Source organism: Saccopteryx leptura, chromosome 5, assembly GCF_036850995.1.
Source record: "Saccopteryx leptura isolate mSacLep1 chromosome 5, mSacLep1_pri_phased_curated, whole genome shotgun sequence".
NCBI classification, from domain to species: domain Eukaryota; kingdom Metazoa; phylum Chordata; class Mammalia; order Chiroptera; family Emballonuridae; genus Saccopteryx; species Saccopteryx leptura.
In genome coordinates this window covers 144,437,261-144,460,158 of record NC_089507.1, presented here as the reverse complement: position 1 = coordinate 144,460,158, position 22,898 = coordinate 144,437,261, and the positions used below count along the sequence as shown (strand labels likewise).

Below are 22,898 nucleotides of genomic sequence, written 5' to 3'. Positions count from 1 at the left end.
CGCAGACATTTATTGACTGTAGAGATTTTGAAGAACTTGGTTATCCTTCCTTTTCTCCATGAAAACCAACTTGTCCAAAGCCTATGCGGTCGATTACTCAGAGCAGCAAAGCAATGGTCCCTCATTAGACAGTTCTTCCCTACCACGCAGATCCAGGGAGGAAAATTTATGAGTCACTATTGTGATGGACTGAACTGTGGAATCCCCAAAATCCACAGGTTGAAGCCCCTGTCCTCAAGGGGGACGTGTTTGGAGGAGGAGTCTCCTAAGGAAAGATGTAAGGTTTAAATGCAGTGATAAGGGAGGTGGGGTCTGATCTGGTAGGATTGGTGTCCTTACAAGAGGAGGCACTGCAACACCTGGAGAATGAAAGATCCAGGCCTCTCAGATGAAGTTTTCCAGCTTCCAGGAGAAAACAGAGAGTGTGCTGAGCATGCTGCCCACACACAAGGAGGGAAACAATAAAGATCAGAGCTGGAATTGACAAACCGAAGAGAAAAACAGAGAACATTAACATAAACAACATCTGGTTCTTTAAAAAGATGGGCAGAATCAACAAACTCTAGCTAGCTTTATAAAAAAAAAACCAACAAAACAAAAAATCCCCTCAAAATATGGACTAAGAAACGAAGAGGAGGTATCACTGTTTACACCACCAAAGCAGACAGGGTTGTCAAGAGTTCCCTGGACAGCTAGCTGTGCTCTGCGATAACAAAGGCAAAACCAAAAACAATCCCAGAAAGATACAAAGTACTAAGCTGAGTCCAGAAGAAATCTGAGTGGACAATGTTACAATTAAGAGTCTGATCTGCCAAAAAACTAACACCAGGAAAAGCTGAGGTCCCTGCAGCTTCAGGGCTAAATTCCACCAAACCTGCCATGATTCACAAACTCTGCCAAAGGTAGGACAGAACGCATTTTTACAAAGCAAATACTATCCTGATACCAAAACCAGAGGACACCCCACAGGCCCTCAGCTCTGAAAAGCCACCACTACGGGCGGTCACCGCCATCTGAGGGGCTGTGTCTGTGTGGGAGGCCTGGTTCCTGCTGAAAAGAAAGCCCGGGGTCTTCCTTAATGAGTTGCTTCACCATGGCTCATAGAGATGTCCCTGTTTTGTGTTGTGTTCAAGGGCAATTGTAGGGAGTTACAGGTTTATATTAAAAACAAAACACACGCGCCTGTTGATGGGAAGAAGCTCTTTGTGAAAAGGGCAGTGAAAGACAGTCCAGCTGCAGCAGGCCAGGGACAGGGTCAGGGGACTCCAGCTGCCCTCCCTCATGTGGCCGGCTACTTGGCTGGCCAGGAGCCTGGGTCTGTGCTCTGTCAAGACTTCTGCACAGTGTGGATGGCGGTATCGACTGTAGTCTCAGATTCTTTACGTTCTCACAAATAACTCAACATTTTAAAAGCCCACTTTACATAACAATGGAAGTTAATCAATGTAAAATAGCATGAATCAAAAGAAGAGAGATGCATTTCTTGTCTATAAAACAAAACCAACCTGATCCTGAAGGGTTACAGAGGCTTAAATTCTCTGAGGCTACAGTGACTCAAAGCCTCGGGTTTGACCACTTGATGACATCGACAGTGTTAGCCAAGGGCCAAGGACATTTGGGGACACACCTGGTGTCCCTACGTTTTCTTTCATCTTTGGTAGAACTTGAACTTCTCGCAGCTCTAAGTCAGGTAGGAGTGCGTGTTCTAAGCCCAGAGATGTTCGTCGGCCCTCAAAGGCTTTCTGTTCTATTAAGAGCCCTTTTAAATCCCCAAACGTGTCTTTCAACAGGACAGTGGGTCATTTCTAATGGCAACAACTGCTAACCCAGCAGAAAGTTCTGGCTGGTACCCACAGGAGTGAATGGCAGCCCTGTTCACGCAGGTGACTTCTGACTTCACCACATGAATTTCCTCAAATGGTTTCGCCTACGCGGAGGAATATCTGAGTAACGACTCCCTCCCAGAACACACACCTCTTGTCCACACAGCCCTCCCGTTTCCTTAATGTTGACTAACTCTCTTCTTCCAAATCCGTCTCACTAACCACTTACTCAGTGTGGAAACCACTTACTCCGTGTGGACTTCACCTGAATGGGTGACCTGCCAGACTCTCAAATGAGTCAACTAAACGCTTGTAAACCGCAGTCTGCTGGTGGGTAGGTGGGTTTATTGGTCAACAGATGTTCTCACTTTTCAATATTCAGTTTTATTTGCATACTACATCAGCTTTGAACATAACTTTCATTTACTCCACAGGAAGTTAATTTAAGAGTTTATTCAAGAGAAACACACCAGCATGCTGAAGAGAGCGGGCCCTGCATTGGTGAACGGGTGTCTGACAATATCTTAGAGGCCTTGCAATGTTTGAACTTTTTACCCACGATCCAATGATATCATTTGTTCTAATTAATGATCAGTAACATGGATAAACATTTATATGAGAACATTATAGCTTTCCTAAAACTATTTTTAAACAGAAAAAGAGCCCCAGGTCCCATTTTAAAGGCATGCTGATTGACACATGCGTATGCATGTTGAGTTGGGTGACTACAAACATCTAATCTCATTAAAATCCCCGTATTGATATATTAATCCATAAGTTTGCTTCCTCTCCACAGAAAATGTACAGACGAATGCATCAAAGTGAGAAGGCAGTGACCTCTCTTGGTATAGAGTATCAGCATTTCCTCTCATACAGTCATATTTTCTAAGTTTCCCAGAACCAATATTTTATCTGTGCACATGCATGAATACCTGCACATGTGTGTATGTATGTGCACGCACTGGACACACAGGTGCATATGCATGCGTATGTGTGAGCGTGTGAGTGTATGTGTATGTGTGTGTGTGTGTATGTGTGTGTGAGAGTGCAGACGCCCTGCCCCTCCTGGTCCTCACGCTGTCAGATACTCCCCATCCTGGAGCTGCTTCTCTTCTCCCAGGAGGCCCTCCCCGAACCGCTCTCCAAGACACAGATGCAGCTGACTGCTGACCGCCCGCTGTACAGGCGGGACCCAGTACACCAACTTCTAACCTATTCGTCCTGTCCATCTTTAATCCATTTTGATGGATCCGAGCTCTTGACCTCCCTCACCCCAGCGCATCCCTGTCCCACACAAGCCCCCCTTCATACTGAGGTGCGCAGGGCCCCTGGATGCTGTCTCTTCAGCTCTGCCCCTGCACCCAGCCTGACAGGTCTCTGTCCTCAGAGTGTCCCAACCGCAGAGCATTTCCTCACGAGCATCCGTTTTGGGCATGAATAAACACAAACTGTCCTTTGCAAAACAAAGCAGGTATTCGGCAGGATAATTCTGACTTGGAGTACCATTTCCCAAATGCGCTTGTCTGCGATGTGTCCACGTCTAGTACGATGGATCGCGAGGGCCCCAGCCTCAGCCAGGAGAGCAGCCCAGCTCGCCCCCCAGTTTCAGCCTGGGCTGGCCAGACTCCTGACCCTCAGACAACGTCTGGTTAAGAAATCTGTGTCATGGGAGCCGCTGCATGTGCACCAACTATTTACACGCTGCAGGAAAGGGCTTGGCACCATCAGCAAACACCAGCCTCTCTTTACCCAACGAGCCCACCAATAGTGGGCTCTTGTCTGTCTTCCCCACATAATGTCAGGGAAACGTGTTGGTAACCAACCCGGTAGCCACAGTCACACGAGAATGCAGTCAACGTGCCGTTTCCCAGGCAGGCTTCATGTTCTCTCCTAAGCACCATGGAGACAGCCCTGCTCCTGCTGCGTCCGCCGTGGTCCTTGCTGACAATACGCAGCCATCATGCTGGCTTTAGCTTCATCGCCCTACTTCTCACTGAGCCCTGGACTGTGCAGCCTGTGCCTTAACCTGCGTCAGTAGTGACAGATCATCTCTCTAAAATCTCACCTCCCACTTTACCCTCGTGCCACCTGGCGCTGAGCTCCACTGGGCGGGGACATCAGAGGGGATCTGGTGGGAGATGGCTGTGCATCAGGGACAGTGCACAGGAACGTTCACCATGAAAACTGGCTTTTGATATTTCGCTATGTACTATAATGAGTATGGTTTAAATATGCATCTACAGAAATCTTTCAAAAGAATTCAGGAAGCTAAGGAGTCTCAGCCCACGTTGGTACAGTTACTTTTGGAAGAGGAAGACCCCGAAGAGCTGGTGGCAAACCTGAGGTCTTGCAACAGGTGGCCACAGGCGGGACCCAGTACACCAACTTCTAACCTATTCGTCCTGTCCATCTTTAATCCATTTTGATGGATCAAAGTTCTTGAGGGTGCAGCCTTTGTTTTGAGATGTAAAAACTGTTTGATTTAATTTAGAATTGGCTATTTCTAAACCTGTTTGTTCCTTGCCCTCCCCAGACCATGGCTCCCTGGGAGGCGGGGGGACGTGGAGGCGCCTTCCTCTGTTCGGGTGGAAAAGCTCACGTCACTTCTTCCTCCTTTGCAATGGGAGCATGGGGGCCCCGGGGAGGACACAGCTGACATGAAACGCTCAGACTCGAGAAAGGACTAAAACCTGCGTGCATCACACCTGTTTTATAAAACGCAGAGTTTGAGTCCTTGTGCTTTTCACACCTCCCTGCCCACAGTAAACCTTACTTAAAATCGTAAAAGTGTCAGCAAAATGAATACCATATTTGCCTTCATAAAACAACATATATTTTTGCCGTATGAAGAATCAGAAGCCTTCTGGTTTGCTATCAGGGTGGATAACACATCTACCGGGAAAGGATGCTGAGTAGACTCGAGGCGGCGGCAGGGCTCAGCCCACTTCCTCCTGCAGACACGGCACTCATCCGTCTCGACTCTCTCCCACCATCAGGCAGCCAGGACGGCTGGTGAAACCCACAGGGGGTTTTCAGTCACTGAGAGACCCCACCTGTGCCCAGAGCAGGAGGTGCTCTGCCCTGCGCCTGTGACAGACAGACGATGGGGCACTGTCCCTCCCATGGGAAGCTCGCTGTCATGTCTCCTCTTTAAGGCACCCGAGGGCAGACGGGCTGCCAAGTGCTCTGTGAAGTTCAGCAGCTTAGCTTGTTCAAGAGCCGTTAACCAAACACACAGCCGGACAGACATCAGACAGCACGACTTTTCCGTCTTCCCTCTCAGACATACCAGTGTCCAAATTCCCACGTGGTTCCCACACAGTCCAGCCCTGAACCAAGGAGCATGTTGTGAGAACGCCTCACATGGAGTGTCCGCACGCCTGTCTAGGAGGGGTTTGTGGCATTGAGTGTGTTGGCTGCTCATACAGTTTGCTATGGGGTCAAATTTACAAACGGCTCTCTCCCCACCCATCTACCTGTGTCTGTCCGTCAATCCCTCTGTAGTCCACCCATCTATCTATCTTCTGCCTAACCACCCATCATCTATGTATCTATTCCCCTATCTTTCCACCTCTCCACACACATCTTATCAGGTCTATCTACCTTTTTCAAATACTGACACACACTTAAAAATCAAGCTTAGAGTTACTGTCAGTGCTATGGTATCACAAACATCCTTTTATTGTAAGAGGTTATACAACTAGTACCGGTTAACACTGAAAATCAAATTACAACCATTTATCAAAAGTGTGATTAGTTAGCCCTTCCCTTTCACTGAAGGACATGTGAAAAGAACCTCAGACTTCGCTCTCCCCACCACATGCATGCACACACACACACACATGCTCACACATGTATACATGCAACCACATGTGCATATGCTCGCACAGGTGCTCACATGCATGTGCATACAATACACACGTGCATGCCTGCACACATGTGCTCATACACATGCATGCACATGCAGGCAGGCATGCACACGTGTCTTATCTAGGACAGTGCTCAGTGTCAAAGCAACACACACTCTCCCTTTGCTGACAGGTGAGCAGACACGAGTTTTCTCTGCACCTGTCCCAAAGACTGAGAGGGATTCACCAACCACCTCCCTGCCTTTCCCAGGAACCTGGCAGCAGTCAGCCAAAGATGACTAAGCAAGACTGCAAAATGCTAGCTTATCCCACAAAACAATAGTCATGAAAATACAACCTTCACAGATACATTTTTGCAATTATTCAGTAATGGAGCTCAAACACTCGTGAGCATGTAACATGGTTCTGGTCTAACCACTCACTTTACTGATGAAGAAAACGAGACCACCGACTGCAGGTGACTTCTGTCACCATTTGCAGCCTTACTCCCCTCGAATTCTGTGAATCCTGAACATTGAACATGGGATGTCTACTTCTGATGATCACGTTTCAACAGAACCAACAACAGTCACCTTACAGGGACCAGCGCCCGCTCTGACCCCTCCACCTTGTTCAAATGCCACATTGACCGGGGGACAGGCACACGCACCACGTGAGGACCGTCAGCTGTGTGAAGTGGTCAGTGGACAACTGAGACCGGGTGGACGGTGTGGAGGTTGATTGGCGCTGCCACTTCAGACAAGGGTCACACACCTTAGGTTCTCTGCTCCGGCTTTGTACCTGGAGATTCGGGCCATAGACAGAGGGACTGACAAGGAGTCTAGCCAGCGCTTCTCATATGTGGGCTCGTTAGCTATGGGCGAGGATGGCGAGGACGGCGATGACGGGGCCTGTGCAAAATAAACGAGAACCAGGAGTCACAGAGCCAGTCGGGAGCACCGCGGGCACCCACGTAGCAGCCTCACCGCCGCCAAGCAAACACCAGCCAGCTGCCGAGACAGCGTGGGGCAGCTCCTCTGAACTAAAACTATTTCTTCTCTGGTGGTGGTGTTTTTTTTAACAGAAGATTGTAGAAAAGAAAGAAAAGTCCAAGGGAGGGAGGTGGGGAGAGACTTAAATTGGAAGGGAGGTTGCAGACCTGACAGGTGCAGAGTCAGGAGACCCTGGGAGAAGACACACCCACCTGACAGGTCAGTTTCAGAGTTCAGGTCCAGGAAACAACATGCACTAATATCGATAGTATTCTTTTTTTTTTTAAGTAAGAGGAGAGGAGATAGTGAGGCAGGCTCCCACTTGTGCCTCAACCAGGATCCACCTGGCAACCCCATCTGGGGCCGACGCTCGGACCAACCAAGCTATTCTCAGTGCCTGGGGCCTATGCTCAAATCAATCGAGCCACTGGCTGTGAGAAAGGAAGAGGGAGAGAAGGAGCAGAGGGAAGGGGAGAGAAAAAGAAAGTCACTTCTCATGTGTGCCCTGACCGGGAATCAAACCCAGGACATGGGCACACCAGGCCAACATTCTATCCACTGAGTCAGTTGGCCAGAGCCACCCAATATTGATACTATTCTAATGGAAGTTTTGGCCTAAAGATAGAGCTTATTGATTAGTGGTAAAGACCCACTGTGAACCTGTGTAAAGGTCTGATATAACTGATTATATATCATGGCACATCTTTAACTACAAGTATCCATTGACTTTTATCAGCGGCATTGCCTTCACAACTTCATGACGCTATACAAAGAATACGTGATCATCACCAACGATGTCTCATGCACCTGGTGGAGATGTAAACACCTAAGCTGTAACATGTGTTCGTTCTCAACGTTGTTGCAACAATTTGCAAAACCACCCCTTAAAATGTCCTGGAGAATCCCAGTGCTCAACACACAGTATTTAAACGAACAAGGACAACGTGGTTACTTGATGGAATCGTTTTAAGTTTATGTTTAAAAATATAGGCTAAAAAGCAGTTCCCCCCCCAAAAAAAACAACTTTTCCTTTATGAAATCAAGATCCATGCCACACAGCCCATTGGTCACATTTCCACCCCAGACTGTCACAGGCAGAGGAAGCCTTTCCTGTCCTTCACCTTGGAAGGTGTTGTGCTTGGGCCGCTGGTGAGCCTGGTGCTTCACATTGGGTTTGACAGACGTTTCCTCTGGAAATGCTGCTGCACATGCAGAGAAAGTGCTTCCCGGAGCCACTGTGGAGGGCAATCGCGTCTCCGTGATGCTTTCCTTACAGAGTAAGGGGTTTCCTGTGATGTTCAGACACCTCTCTCAGACCAACGACACACAGGAACAGGTGAAGGAGCCCAGCTGTTCCTGGGCATCGGCTCCAGGACACACAGCCCCGTGCCCTCGACCGTGGCCTGAGGTTTGAACTCTGGATGTTATTTCCTTTCTCTGATGAGCTGATTTTTGTTCAACAGGCAGTTAGTTCCTTTATGTTAAATTTAGGGAGCTTCCAACTTTTTTGAGGCAAGTGTGTGGAAAACCTAAGGTGTGTATCACAACCCCATAACGTAGAACGATTCAGCCTCAAACTCTGTCTCTTCTGCCATCTCAGACCTGCAGCGGCGGGTTCAGGGTGGGCTAGGTGCCTGCAGTGTAGCCTTCCTGGCGAGGATGAGGGGTGGAGGGTTAAGTGTTCCCCGGCTCCAGCTGCTGGAACTGCAATGCCGTCAGCTTGACCTCCTGCACTGGCACAGGCTCCTCCCCTCAGCAGCATGCGTGGCACTGGGTGTTTTCTGGCATTCAGACCCCAGCATTTAGCCACGGACTTGGGCCCCCACAGTCTAATTTCTGACCTCCCCCACCTGCCACCTCACTCAGGTGTGATTCTTTCAAAGAAGAATTTCTGTGAAAATCCCAACTATCCCCATACTTTAAATGTGTGAAATTCATGTCCCTTTCATGGCCTCATGTGTCACAGGGTGAGACCACCTGAGGGTTTTGCCTGGGGTTTGTGAGCTGCCCTTGAAAACCTCACACCCACATGGCCAAAGCACCACGGAAACATTCAGGGAGGCACGTCCTGCCTTCCCCTGTTCTGTCCCTGTACTTGTGCTGACCTGTCCACAGAAACACACCCCTGACAGGGCTCTCACATGGACCAGACCCTGCTAGGCCTCTGCCACCCCCACACCTGCCCCCACTGGTCCCCACACCTCTGTGATTCTGCTCAGACACAACAGCCCAAGCAGAGGGCCAGCCTCCACCCTATGGGAATGTGGCCTCACGTGGCATCAAGCTGCCTGCCCCGCAGTGCCACACAGGCTTGTTGGAGGATGACCCTCATTCCAATTCCCCTGCAGCCACCTGCCTACATCTCTGTAACCCAAGATCTTGGTCAAACCAGCCCCCCCACCCCCATAATATCATTCAGTGTCTGAGAAAATGATCCTGGTAGACAGAAAGCAAAGGCACGGTGAGCATGTTGATAAAGAGGCTGTAGCAACAGAGAACTGGAAAGGGCTCCAAAAATACTCAAGTCCCACGTGTTTGTCTCAGAAACATGGAAACAAGAATCCCTCAGACATCTGACATGTCCTCACTGGGTCGGCCCTGACCCCGGCAGCCGACCCCAGTGTGGCCAGCACCCCCTCGCCCCATGCTGTGTGTGGCCGGAGCCACAGCGTGCTGCTCAGAATGCAGCGAATGGTCCAAACTCGACCCACAACTGTACCTTCTCTGTGAAAGATTTTTCTGGACGTTGAATTGACTGTTTTGCCACCCCCCCACCCCACCCCCCGCTCAAAAGAGGCAAAATCTACAAACATTCCTTGTCTTACTAAAGAACTGACATTCTATCATAAAATTTATGTTTTAAAGAATGAAACTGAGTAGAACAAAATATGTATAACTTTTACAAATACTTCTTTTGTGAAAAATGAAACGCATCTAACTTGTACTTCTAAAAAACTGAAAGAAAAAAACCCCAAAAGAATCTAACATAGCCCGAGAAAACATCTTTTTTCCCCTATGAGAAAGACCTAAAATTGGACAGGAAGGAATCGGTCATCTCGCACTGGGATCTCGGTCCAGACCCTCAGCTAGAAGGCTACACCTAGTCAGAGGGAGACCTAGGGATGAAGGGCGGACAAGCCAGCATGGCTGGTGCCACAGCTTCCCAGCTCCGTCTGTAGTGGGAAATTTCTTCTTGGAGGGAGGGAGGGTTTTTTTTTATAACTGCACTCAATTCACCGTCAGCGTCTCACGTAAGGGAAGTCCACGGTGTGCGGGTGATGGAGTGTTTTGACTACAGCGTCACCATCCCCTCTACCCACCGCTGGCCCGATGCTTATGCCCTTCTCACTTTGAAAACCTGTGACTGCCTAGCATCGGGTGGGTGGCTGATCATGCTGTTTATAATGTAATTTTCCCCTCAGCTTTCTCGGGGACTGTGAGGTGGTAATTTCCACTTTAGAAGTTCCTCTCCTCCTGGGTTTTGTCTCCCTGTGTGACAGTGCAGGCCCCTCGCATTGCCCCTCTTCACTCTCTAGACCCCCAGTCTCTGCCTGCCTCACGTCACACACACACACATGTGTACATGTGCCAGTTCAGTGTTGGGTGCCACGCCGCAGGAGACGGCTGGCCATTCCCGAGTGCAGGTGAGAAGCAGAGCAGGTCTGTGCCGTGACACGCTGACAGGGCTCAGTGCGTCTGGGTTAGCTAAGGGCCAGCGCCACAGTCTAACAGGCACCTGTCTGAGGCGGGCAGTGCTGCTGTCGGGCCTTGGGGACTCGCTCTAGAGGAGACACCCACCTGCCCAGCCCAAAGCTTGTCAGGGTCTGTATTGCATAAAACTCGGCTATCTCCCAGCCCTGCAGCTATTGATATGATCATATGCCTTTTACCCCTTAACATTATGTGGTTGTCATGTTAATTGATTTGTGGATATTGAACCCACCTTGTGTTTTGGGAATCACCCTGTGGTGGTGTGTGACTCTTTCACTGCATTGCTGGGTTCAGTTTGCTAACAGTTTGTTGAAGATTTTTGCATCTATAGCCTGTAACTCTCTTTTTGTCGTGTCCTTGTCTGGTTTGTCTGCTATCGTGAGATGAAACCTGGCCCCGGGGCTCCTGTGGTTCTGAGTCTGCCCCACTGACAACGCAGTTTCCCACTCTGTTGGGTCTGGTTCCAGGAGAAGGGAGAAATCGGAGCAAGTCTGCAAACACGGCCAGTCTCCAACTTACTTCTTTCAATAAAACAAATGCACGGCAGTTTGCCGCATTCTCCAACCACAGGTCCTATTAATTCCCGAGTTATCCTCTGCTACATACTGTACGATCCATGCTGAGTGCAAGAGATGATCACAGTCTAGACAGTCAAAGCCCAGCGGGCACGAATGGAGAGCAAATGGACTATTAGATTATTGCCATGACCCTATGGAAACCTGAGGCTGGCTTTGCAATCATTATGGACTTTGCACACAGATATCTTTGAGGAAGCAATATAGAAATGCTATTTTTTTTAACTCTCTGAAATTCAGATTCACCGTAATGAGTTTCAACAACAATGACATTTTATTTTGAAGGTGAAACAACTGTTTGAATGATTATAGAGCATTGTTACATTCCATTTCCTCCTCCTTTTTGGTGAGGATGATGTAGGTGCTGAGGGTACCAGGCAGGCCACCGTGCTCACCGCCCTCTGTTTGCACAGCCGTCTTCTGCATGAGCGTCACACCCACTGAAGTGGAGATCACACACTGGGGCCTGAGGCCGTGAATGTGACATGCTGGGGGTGGGGCGGGGAGTCAGGTAGCCTCTCTCCACCACCTTCCTTGGTTACACAGACAATTCATCCTCCTGAACTGGCGACAGCGCAAGTGTCTCGTGCTCTGCCTCTAGCCCCTCCTTCTCGAAGAAAAAGTAACTTAAAAACCCACTCACTGGATGGCTTAGCCATGATACCATACAAAGTTGGGAAAAATAATGAAATAAAATAAAATCCCCAGAATGCAGCACAATGACAAGAAACAAGTCTGGAAAAGAAATCGGGGCTCTACAGGTAGAAGGGGGGGCACGCACCACCTGAGCCCCAGACAGGATGCTGCCGGGAAAGGGGTGAGGTGACCAAGATAAAGCGTGAGGATTCTCTGCACCTGACTCAGATGCAGAAAACGCGTGGTACGGTAAGCAGGAGAAACAAGAGCGGATCTGTATCCGGTCACCATCGGCAGGGACCCGACGAGGGCCCAGGGGACTACGCCGGCCAGCAGCTTCCCCCAGTTCTTCCTGGTGTCCGCAGTAGAAACCAGACACAGCAAAAACCAGGTTCCAGGTTTTAGAGAAAATACCCTATTTCAAAACAAGCTGAAGCTGAGTTTGCCAAAGGGCTCTGACACCCAGTAAGCATCCCCAGGGGAAAGAAAATGAACACCATGTGGGGCGTTAGCACAGCTGGTCGTGGTGGGAGACAGAGACCATCATCCCAGAAGTCACCAGTGTGGGGGTCGCGGACTCCCAGACACAGGACGGCAGGTTCGCAGTAGGACAGGATGATCTGCACACATATGATAAGGTCATGTGTTATTCTACAAGGAGGCTGAGACAGTGCATCTTTACATCTTGTGATCAAAGTCATGTGGTAAATGTCAAGGGTAATGTCTAAATAAATGGAAACGAAGTATATCCATTTCAAACCTGTAGAGGAGAATTTAAAAGACAAGACACACTATGGCCCTGGCCAGTTAGCTCAGTGGTAGAGCACTGGCCTGGCATGTGGAAGTCTCAGGTTCAATTCACGGCCAGGACACACAGGAGAAGTGCCCATCTGCTTTACCCCTTCCCCTCTTCTTTCTCTCTCTCTCTTCCCCTCCTGCAGCTAAGGCTCCATTGGAGCAAAGTTGGCCTCTGCCTCAGGCACTAGAGTGGCTCTGGTTGCAATGGATCAATGCCCCAGAGGGCCAGAGCATCACCCCCTGGTGGGCATGTGGGTGGATCCCGGTTGGGCACATGCAGGAGTCTGTCTCTCTGCCTCTCCTCTTCTCACTTCAGAAAAGAAAAAGAAAAGAAAAGAAAGGACACATGAAAAGTCTGACTCAACACTTAAATCAAGAAGGGGAAAGGCGCACAGAGAAACGGGGACAAAAAGAATTAATTAAAGTTACTGATTAGAAACAAGTGAACATGCATCTGCAGTCACCGTGAGCTCACATGAGAGCATAGAGCTTGTCAGATGGGACTGCAAAAAATGAGAGAAAGAGCGAGAAAACACAAAGAAAAGGAAAAACGACAAAATAAGGAGAAAATGGAGGTGACCCAGGGACCCGTGGAGCCCAAGCTAGTTCTTTGAAAAGACGAGGAATATGTGATCGCTGCTGCAAGTAACCAAAAAAAGAAAGACAAAAACAACACAATAACACGAAGGAAGACTCAGATAAAGAACAGATGTCCTTTCCGCAGACGGGAAAGACTACCTCAGCAGATCTAAATGACATGCGGTTATACTCAAAACCCCAACAGGGCTCTTTGTGGGATCTACTCAAAGGTTTTAAAAAATTTATCACGAGAAAAAAACATAAGAAGAGAGAGGATGAAAAAATGGTGAGGGGTGACAGGCTGAGCCTAACGGACGACAAAGATTCGTAATAACTATCTGGTTGCCAAGTAGTGTGTTGGCATTGATTTTGTCAAACAATACAATCAGATGCCAGCAATAAGCCAGGGACCAGAGCACGTGTTACATGACCACAGTGCCCTCATAGGTCACTTAGAAAATGGTTTGGGACAACTGGCCACCCATTAAAATGTATACGGGCTCCAGCCTTCCAACATGTTCTATACAAATATCTCATATGCATTAGAGATGTCAAGTGAAAAAAAAAAAGACCTTAAGAATATTTAGAAGAAAATATAAGTGGATAGCTTTATGAGTTCAGGATAAGAAAGGTTTTCTTTCACAAGATCCTAAAAAGCACAGACTCTGCTGGGAAGAGATGAGTACAAGCTTGCTGCATTGAAATTCTACTTGTCAAAAAATACTGGAGAGAAAACCACAAGCTGTGAACTGTGAGAAGAGAATTCTGACTCACAACCAACAAAAAATGAATTTGCAAGTAAAGCTGAGGGATGCCTGTGGCTCGGTGTGGAGAAGAGCCCCCTCCCGTGTAAATCAATAGTGAGAAGAGGAGAGACCGGAGGCCAATGTGATCAGGAAAGCAAGTGTACCTCCCCAGGGGAGACAGGATGAGATGACCCCCCATGGTGGCCACAGCACAGCCACTAGATTGCGATGTGCTAAACCCCAAAATACTGAGCGTGGAGCAGGGAAGACATGGGGAAGTGGGACGTCCCACCTGCTGGGCAGTGGTGGGTCAGACCCTTGTGCAGACAGCATTGTTATTATGGAAATGGACACACACCCAGACATCCCCCTGCATGTCTGTGGTGAGGGGCGCCCTGACTTGCATCACAACAACCCGGAGTGAACAAAACCCACCCAGAAAACAAGAGTCAAATGTCCACTGGTGGTTGAAAACACTGGGTAACAAAATTTTCGTTACATCCACAAAAACACTTGTTCTTACCTAATTCGAGTATGCTGATCTCAAATATGACATTAGTTTTTCTCTGTAAGCTACAGTTTTTTTGCAATTCAAGATTTTAGGTTATCATCTTATTGTAAAATTTTCAACATTTAGTTTAACATAATGAAGTAGAATGTCTTCTTGGGCATCATCTTTGTGAAAATATAATAATTTATATAATGCAGTAAATACACTAATACACTAAAAAATATGACTGCATCAGAATTTGTCTACAATTTTGAAATAGAACATATTAAAACACTTATTTTAATCATAACATTTGCGCAAAACTTATTTAAATTCTGTTCAGGCAAAAATTTTCATTTGTAGCTTTTGTGTTTGTATACTTGTTGAGGACAGTCTCGTTTGATGCTCCAGCAGTAGTCTGCTCATCACTAACAGCTCCAAGATTTTCAGGAAACTTATCAAGGTGACTGTTCAGGAAGTGAATCTTAACACTCATGTTACATCCAATATTACAGAAAGCCAACAGCATCCTTTGAACCAGAAGTTCAGTTTTCTGCTTTTCTGTTGCCAAGGAAGTTCTCTGTAACGGCCACAAAAGACTGATATGCTGCTTTCTCCTCCTTATTCATCTTCCTGGCAAATTCTTCATCACGTATGAGGGTTTGAATTTGAGGTCCATCTAATCTTCTTGAAAGACAAGGCAGGAGAAGCAGAAATAATATGTTGAAAGAATTTACTTTCTCTATTCAAAGCCTGAACAAACTGCTTCATTAAGCCAAGTTTGATGTGAAGTGGGGGAAAAATGATCCTGTCTCGATTAACTACAGGTTCATTCACAATATTTTGCATCCCTACTTCCAGAGCTTCATGTTTCGGCCACTCCTTCTGTGTCCAGTGTTTCTCCCAAGCTTGGCTGTCCCACGAACACAGAAAGCAAGGATACTTCGTGAAACCTCTCTGTTGGCCTAGCAGGAAATTTACCATTTTAAGATCCACACAATGACCCAGTTATGCTTCTCATACTTCAGAAAGTCGAGGACAATTTTTTTATTTTATTTTTATTTTTTATAGAGACAGAGAGAGGGATAGATAGGGACAGACTGACAGGAACAGAGAGAGATGAGAAGCATCAATCATTAGTTTTTCGTTGCGACACCTTAGTTGTTCATTGATTGCTTTTTCATATGTGCCTTGACCGTGGGGCTATAGCAGACCAAGTAACCCCTTGCTCGAGCCAGCAACCTTGGGTCCAAGCTGGTGAGCTGTTGCTCAAACCAGATGAGCCTGCGCTCAAGCTGGTGACATCGGGGTCTCAAACCTGGGTCCTCTGCATCCCAGTCCGATGCTCTATCCACTGGGCCACCGCCTGGTCAAGCTCGAGGACAATTTTTATGTCATTATAATCTTCTCGCAGATGAATTGAATAACCAATTGGAACCACTGCATAAACATTACCATTGTGTAGGAGAACACATTTCAGACTCTGTTTAGAGCTGTCAAGAAATAGCTGCCATTCTGTTGGACTGTAAGTGATAACACCTAGTTGGCTGAGAAGACCACTGATATCATGACAGTAAACAAAGTGTTTGCCTTCAGAAAAAAGTCCACAGAAATTTGTTCACACTTCCTGAAATGGGATACTTTATCTGATCGGTGAAGTACATTCTTTTCTTGAAGGCTAGAGGCTAATAACTCAGCTGCTTTCTTTGATAGGCCCAAATCTCTTACTAAGTCATTCAATTTGGGTTGGCTAAACTGCTGAGGGGTTAATGACTGCTTGGCATCAAAAGAAGACCCTTCAGATTTTACAACCATTTCCTCATGCATCTTATCAAAATACACTTGATCACCATGTTCACTTTCTTCATCCTTAGAAGAAATAAAACCATTGAAAACTGGAACCGGGAGTGTCTCAGAGTGTGGGATGGGTCGTATTGGTGAAGGAATATTAGGATATGCGATCATATGCCGTTTTTCCTTGCTGATGCCCTTTGTATGGATCAGACAGAAATAACAGTCACTGCTGTGGTCCTTAGGTTCATGCCAAACCATGGGAATACCAAAAGGCATTCCTTTGCATTTTCCTTTTGTCCAGTCACGAAGCATTTCCTCACAATTATGACACACAATATGAGGAGCCCAATTCTTGTCTTGATCACCAAGGGGAACTTGAAAATAGGCAATATATGCACGTGTCACAAATGATGAAATATTGCACCTTTGACGTTGAAGTGTGTAACAGCTACATATATAACAGAAGGTGTCAGGACTATTCTTACATTTACGCCTACTCGAAGAAGTCATTATTCAATCTTAAAACAAGATAAGAGGGTGTTTTTATCAGATAGTAATTTTTTACATTTAAAAACAACTACAATTATGTAAAAGTGATGTTTGTAAAACATTGTCTTGTGGTTATGTTCAATCCAAGAGTCGTTGCCCTTTAACTCCAATTTAAAAACCAATGCATGCCATTAACTGTAACAAAAAAATTAAAATTGCATAAAAACTAGAGCATGCACCAAAAAAACAGATTTCAGATTTGGAATCAGCGATACAGAAATATATAGAAACAGTTCTAAAACCTCATGCAACAGAAAATGAAAAAAAATTTTGTTCCCCAGTGAAATCGGCAAATAAAGCATAGTATTATCACACAAATACCATATAGCAAAAAAAGGAATATGTGTGTGTGTGTGTGTGTGTGTGTGTGTATGTTAAGCTGATACACAACATTTGTGGATCCTGAAAACCTAACAGTACATAAAAATGTAAATCCCAGCCTGACCAGGCGGTGGCGCAGTGGATAGAGCGTTGGACTGAGATGCAGAGGACCCAGATTCGAGACCCCAAGGTCGCCAGCTTGAGCGCGAGCTCATCTGGTTTTGGACCCAGGGTCGCTGGCTCAAGCAAGGGGTTACTCGGTCTGCTGAAGGCCCACAGTCAAGGCACATATGAGAAAGCAATCAATGAACAATTAAGATGTCGCAACGCGCAACGAAAAACTAATGATTGATGCTTCTCATCTCTCCATTCCTGTCTGTCTGTCCCTGTCTATCCCTCTCTCTGATTCTCTGTCTCTGTAAAAAAAAAAAAAAAAAAAAAAAATTAAAAAAAAAAGTAAATCTCAGAGGCTATGACAAAATTTTCCATAAAGCTCAAAATAAAACGAAATGGCATATTTTAGGGATATATACCATATATAAAGCTACTTCTTATCAAGGAGATGAGAAATACCAGAGTCAGGACACTGTTTCCTTTTCCTCCCGGGCACTCGGAGGAGCGGGACACTGGAGTGATGGGCAGATAGCGCATCAGCTATAACGTTCTCATTACTGAACTGAGTTAAGGGTTCATGGGCACGTGTTTTATTACTTTGTTTCATAACTCACGGAGATATTAAATACAGCTCTAATGTATGCAGAACGCTATTAAAAGGTAAAATGTGCAAGTCTACAATATTTTAACCATGTATCACACAAACAGGAATCTTTCTCTCCGGGCTCCACCTGAAGGTCGGACAGCTGGCCCTGGTGATGGTGCTGATCTCCAAGAGAATGTTTTTCAAAGTGCTCACTGGCTCTCGTTCTGCGCTGCTGCCCACTAGGGGGACACTGAGCCTGAGAGAGTGCTGCCTGGGGCCTCCCAGGGGGCAGATTAGGGACATGGTGAAAACTCCTTGCAAAGAGAGGACATTTGCATTTCTTCAAGGCTTTCTATTAAATTCAGAAGCAATCCCCAGAAGAGTCCCTTTCTTGTGCGTCTGAAAATGACCTGCTGTTATTCTTGCCATCTGTCTGTCTGTCTGTCCTTCCCGGTAAGTCAGAGGCAGGGCTCCCTGAGTTCCCACACAACGCTTGCTCACAAGGGGCCCTGCCCGGGAATAAAAGCCAGCGGAACAGCTTCTCGAACCCGTGTGTTTGTTCAGCGTGTCCTTGGACATGGTCACCAGGTGGCGTGAGGCAGTGAGAGGCTTTCTGACCCCACCCCAAGCATGTCAGCAGCGAGCCAACGTCCCTTAAGTTAAGTGTAGGAAGAGGCGGCTTACTGTGTGGCTGGAGTTCCCGTTCAGGTGCAGGCCACTGTCAAAGAGGGGCGAGGAGGCCCCGCTGCTGCGGCGGCTGGGTGTTCCCGGGGACCCTGCAACAAAACAGATATGCTGTTGCAAACTAAGCCCCAGATGCTCTGTCACGGGGCCACCTTGCCTCAATCGAGGGACCACGTGCAGGAGGAGGAAGGGAGAGCCATCACCCGGACCGCGGAGGCCCGGGAGCCCCGCTGGAGACGGTTATGGGCTCTAAACCCCATGAGGCAGAGGTGCCCGGGGCAGGGCGGGCGGAATGGGCTCTCACCCACAGCTCTGGTTCATTTGACAGGAACCAGATAGGACAGGCAAGTCCAGATTTCTCGCTTTCCTGACAAATGACAAAATTGGGTGCTTCCGGGGCAAGTTCCTACATCAGCGGTTGGGCAATGGTTTTTACCCGCCAGTCCGGGTGATTACGGACACTGTCATTAACCCTCATACAGCATCAGGGTGGTTAACTCGTTCGTGGACTAGCAGGAAATTTCTGGCGGACCAGCACCAGTCCGTGGACCGGTGGCTTGAAACCACTGCTTTAGGGGATGGACAGGAGCTGCAGGGACTGCCCCTTTTCAGCAGACCTCAGAGCCTGCTGCCGTCACCAGCCTGCCGGGCCCTCTGGCAGCAGAGGAGGGGGGGTGCCTTTAGGCATGGACACGCTGTGGGCGTCAGTCACGTTGTCATGGTCACCAGAGCAGAGTCCAAGCCTGGCACATGGGCCTGTGTTCACTGCTTCAGAATACAGCCCTCTGCCCTCTGCTGCTAATTCCTGTCACCACCAATGAGAATGTTTTCTCCTTTGGAAAAAGGTGCTCAGACCCATCAACTTCACGGGTCAGCAGTTCCAGGCGTCCACTCAAAGCCCCCCTTCCCCCCGGGGCGGTTCAGGCACAGCAGGTGCTCAGTCAACCCAATTTCCCTTCAAACAGCCAACAAACAGCCAGAGCTTGTAAGCAGCTCGACAGAATCAAGACAAGCTCATGGTGTTCACATGGAGGGTGAGGGTCCGGTAAGGAGCTCACTGTGCTGTCCCACAACGTCACCCCAGATTCTCTCCGGCTAGAGCACAGGCCTGGGCGGCTCCCGGGGGTGACCTGCTTCTGTGCTGATGCCTCATGAAGTCAGACACCAGAGCCTGCACCCCAATCACACAGCCCCCCGCCCAGGAACCTGAAGGTGTCTCGGCCTCACAGCTCGGCAGACACTACAGAGTCACCAGCTCAACTTCAGCTCCTGGGGAGTCTGACCGGTGAAAAGCCCTCTGGCTGGCAAGGACAGTGTGGACGGGGCCCCGGGCCACACTGCCAGAGTCCACGGCGTGAGGATGACGATGCATTTTACAGTCACAACAGCCACAGCAAGGGATTGACGGCCGCGGCTGCCACCGCTCTGCGAGACCTCCCCTGCTCGCTGGGCCCGTGTCCGGCTGAGGTAGGGGAGGCCCCTCAGAATTTCTACAGTGTTCTTCCTAAATTGTTTCTCTAGGCAAGAGGTATCTTAAACACAGACTTTGTTCTAAACGTGAGCCTGTGTATCTGAGTGGTGAGCATACACAGGAGCTGACTCAAAGAAGAAAATGTTCATCATCAGCAATGCAGACTGACGACACATTCTTTTGAGAAGTCTGTTGATGCAGTAAGTGCAGACACCTCAGGAGCATGTAACACGGGGCCTATCTGTCTTTTTTTTCTTCTTCTTCTTCTTCTTTTCCAAGTGAGTGGAGGGGGGATAGACAGACTCCTGCATGCGCCCTGACCTGGATCCAGCCCGCAACCCTCTTCTGGGGCTGATGCTCTGCCCATCTGGGGCTACTGGCAACCGAGTTATTTTTAGCACCTGAAGCAGAGGGTCGAAGAGAGCTATCCTCAGTGCCTGGGCCAATGTGCTTGAACCAATCAAGCCATGGCTGCAGGAAGGGAAGAGAGAGAGAGAGAGAGAGAGAGAAGGGGAGGGGGAGGGATAGAGAAGCAGATGGGCGCTTCTCCTGTGTGCCCTGACCAGGACTTGGGACTTCCACACAGTGGGCTGATGCTCTACCACTGAGCCAACCGCCCAGGGCCACTATTTCTGTCTTTCTCTGACCATGCGCTCAGGAAGGAACAAGTCATGTGCATTAGAATGTGTGCAGGAGGAAGCTTGGGTGTGCCCAAGCACATCACCCTTACCCAGTGGCAGCTTCAGAAATGATGGCGCTTCCCTGAGAAACTCCACCGTGATGGTCACTTCATCACCAGCATTTCTCAAAAGATGCACCTGTTGGCAAGAAAAAAACACTTCTTTGTCATCACAAAAGGACCAGGTACAAGAACAAAACCCCAAGCCCCACACACCTTATCTGTTTCTCAGGAAGTCAGGGCTGACGCTCCCTCCGAGGCACTGTAACTAGGCTGACACTGGGACCACGAAAGCACGGCCCTGCTCCGTGTGCGCCCAGACTCGGGGATGCACCTCGAAGGAGCACTGAGCAGCCAGCCCTGCACTGTGTCCATTTCAGTCTCTCTTCTCTGACTGCAAGCAGGGAGGACCTCACAGAGGGGACAAACCCACCCGGAGACACACAAGTGTGTCCTTTGTGCTGCTGGCCCAGGGCCGTGCTTCACTGGGCACTGACATGCTGCATGGACGTGTGCAGAGCTCACACGCCACCTCAGCCTTCGCACTTTGTTGAGGAACATGGATCACTCATCTGGCCATGATTTGCCTCAAAATCCACATGTCTGAACTGCAGAACTGGACCCACCAGAGAATCACCAAGCTCTTTCCTTAGTTTCCATTTTTAAAAATGTTTTCAGTCCCAAAAGTTTGGGTATCACAATTTTCTCTGCTCTCCCTGATTGGATTATCATGGAGGTCACACTTGAAATGGCACGTGAACCTAAAATTGTTTCCTGAGTAGCTAATATTATTCTATGTACACTGCTCACAAAAATTAGTGGATATTTCAACGCTTCATATTCATTTTGAAATATTCCCTAATTTTTGTGAGCAGTATACTTAAACACAGATAAAAGAGCCAAAGAAAATTCAGATGACCAGTTTATTTAAAATGTGATGACTATTTTAGTTCCTTTTGATGTATTAGTAAAACCTGAGAAATTTTCAGCTAATTGAACTTGCACTTCCTGCAAGATCACAATCAGGGCTGTGTTATCTCCAAGCATCTCTGAAAATTTCACATTCTCAAAATGCAAGGGATGGCTATTAGTAGGAACTTGTTTAGAACGCTGTGAAGCTAATAATCACTTTCACACAGAGCGACTGTATCTGAGCCACTCTGGGTTTGTGTCTCGCGGCTATGAATACCACTTAAGATTTGTGTGAGCGCCCACTTTTTTGAGTTAGAGCATCTCAGATTTCCTTGCTGTGTGCAATCTGTGAATTGTCAAGGATGTCATGGGGGTTAATGTATATGTGTGTAATGTGCATGTATGCCCATTTATGTGGGTTTTACATGTGTGTCATGCATGTGCATGCATGTGGGTTGCTGTATATATGTGTAACTGTGTGTGTAACTGTGTGTGTGTTATGTAACCCTAAGAAATACTGTCTGTCAACTGTTTGATGACCTTTGTGCTTGAAATCCCAGCCATGTAGGAAAACACTGTGTTACTATTTAAAAATTTTGTCCCTTTCTGTCCAAACACACCCTAGAACAGCGGTTCTCAACCTGTGGGTCGCGACCCTCACCAGGGGTCACGACCCACAAGTTGAGAACCCCTGCCCTAGAACTAGCAAGAGACTCAGGCTGAGATGCTCCAACTTTGTTGGGATGTTGGGTCTCTTACTCCTGAAGGCCTTTCTTTCTTTCTTTTTTATTAAGTGAGAGGGTGAGAGGAGGGGAAGTAGACAGACAGTCACCCGCATGCGCTCTGATCAACATCTACCCAGCAAGCCCCCTCTTGGGCGATGCTCTGTCCATTTGGGACCGCTGCTCCATTACTCAGCAACCAAGCTATTTTAGCACCCGAGGCAGAGACCATGGAGCAGGGGTCTCAAACTCGTGGCCCGTGGGCCGCATGCGGCCCGCCCACCAATTTTGTGCGGCCTGCAGACTGGCCCGCAGACTAATCCACGAAGTTTGATTAGTCTGCGGACCGCACAAAATTGGTGGGCGGGCCGCGAGTTTGAGACCCCTGCCATGGAGCCATCCTCAGCGCCCAGGGCCAATTTGCTCAAACTGTTTGAGACATGATGCAAGAGGGGAGGAGAGAAAGGGGGAGGGGGAGGGGTGAAGAAGCAGATGGGTGCCTCTCCTACGGGCCCTGACTGGGGATCGAACCCGGGACTTCCATGCCCTTGGCTGACACTCTCCCACTGAACCAATTTTAGGTTCACGTGGGCCAGAGCCCTGGAGGACTTTCTGATAAGGAAGCATCTTGGGGGGAATTGGGAATTTATCCAATGAACTAAAATTCAAGGACATAAATCAGTGTCAGAGAATGAAGCAGAAGTCTGAGTGAGTGAAAGGGCCTTCGGGAAAAACATGAGGCCAGTCCAGGTTGTCACAACTGGGTTTGCTTATTGATTCAGTCCTACAGTGACGTCACCAACTCACCACATCATCTGACGTCCTGCTCTTTAACAACAGCCTGTGGAAAAGTCTGACACAGGCCTAC

General features: G+C 48.0%; 1 protein-coding gene across 3 annotated transcripts in view; it reads right to left on the bottom strand.

The window, feature by feature from the left end:
* Positions 1 to 22,898, bottom strand: part of SNTG2 (syntrophin gamma 2) — a 204,610-nt gene that overhangs the window by 43,924 nt on the left and 137,788 nt on the right. For all 3 annotated transcript variants that reach the window (XM_066385768.1, XM_066385769.1, XM_066385770.1), the window contains 3 exons: positions 20,448 to 20,535; positions 18,247 to 18,338; positions 6,446 to 6,582 (listed from right to left, as the gene is read on the bottom strand). In XM_066385768.1, the coding sequence (XP_066241865.1) occupies positions 6,446 to 6,582; positions 18,247 to 18,338; positions 20,448 to 20,535 (317 nt within the window). The remainder of the gene's footprint in view (positions 1 to 6,445; positions 6,583 to 18,246; positions 18,339 to 20,447; positions 20,536 to 22,898) is intronic.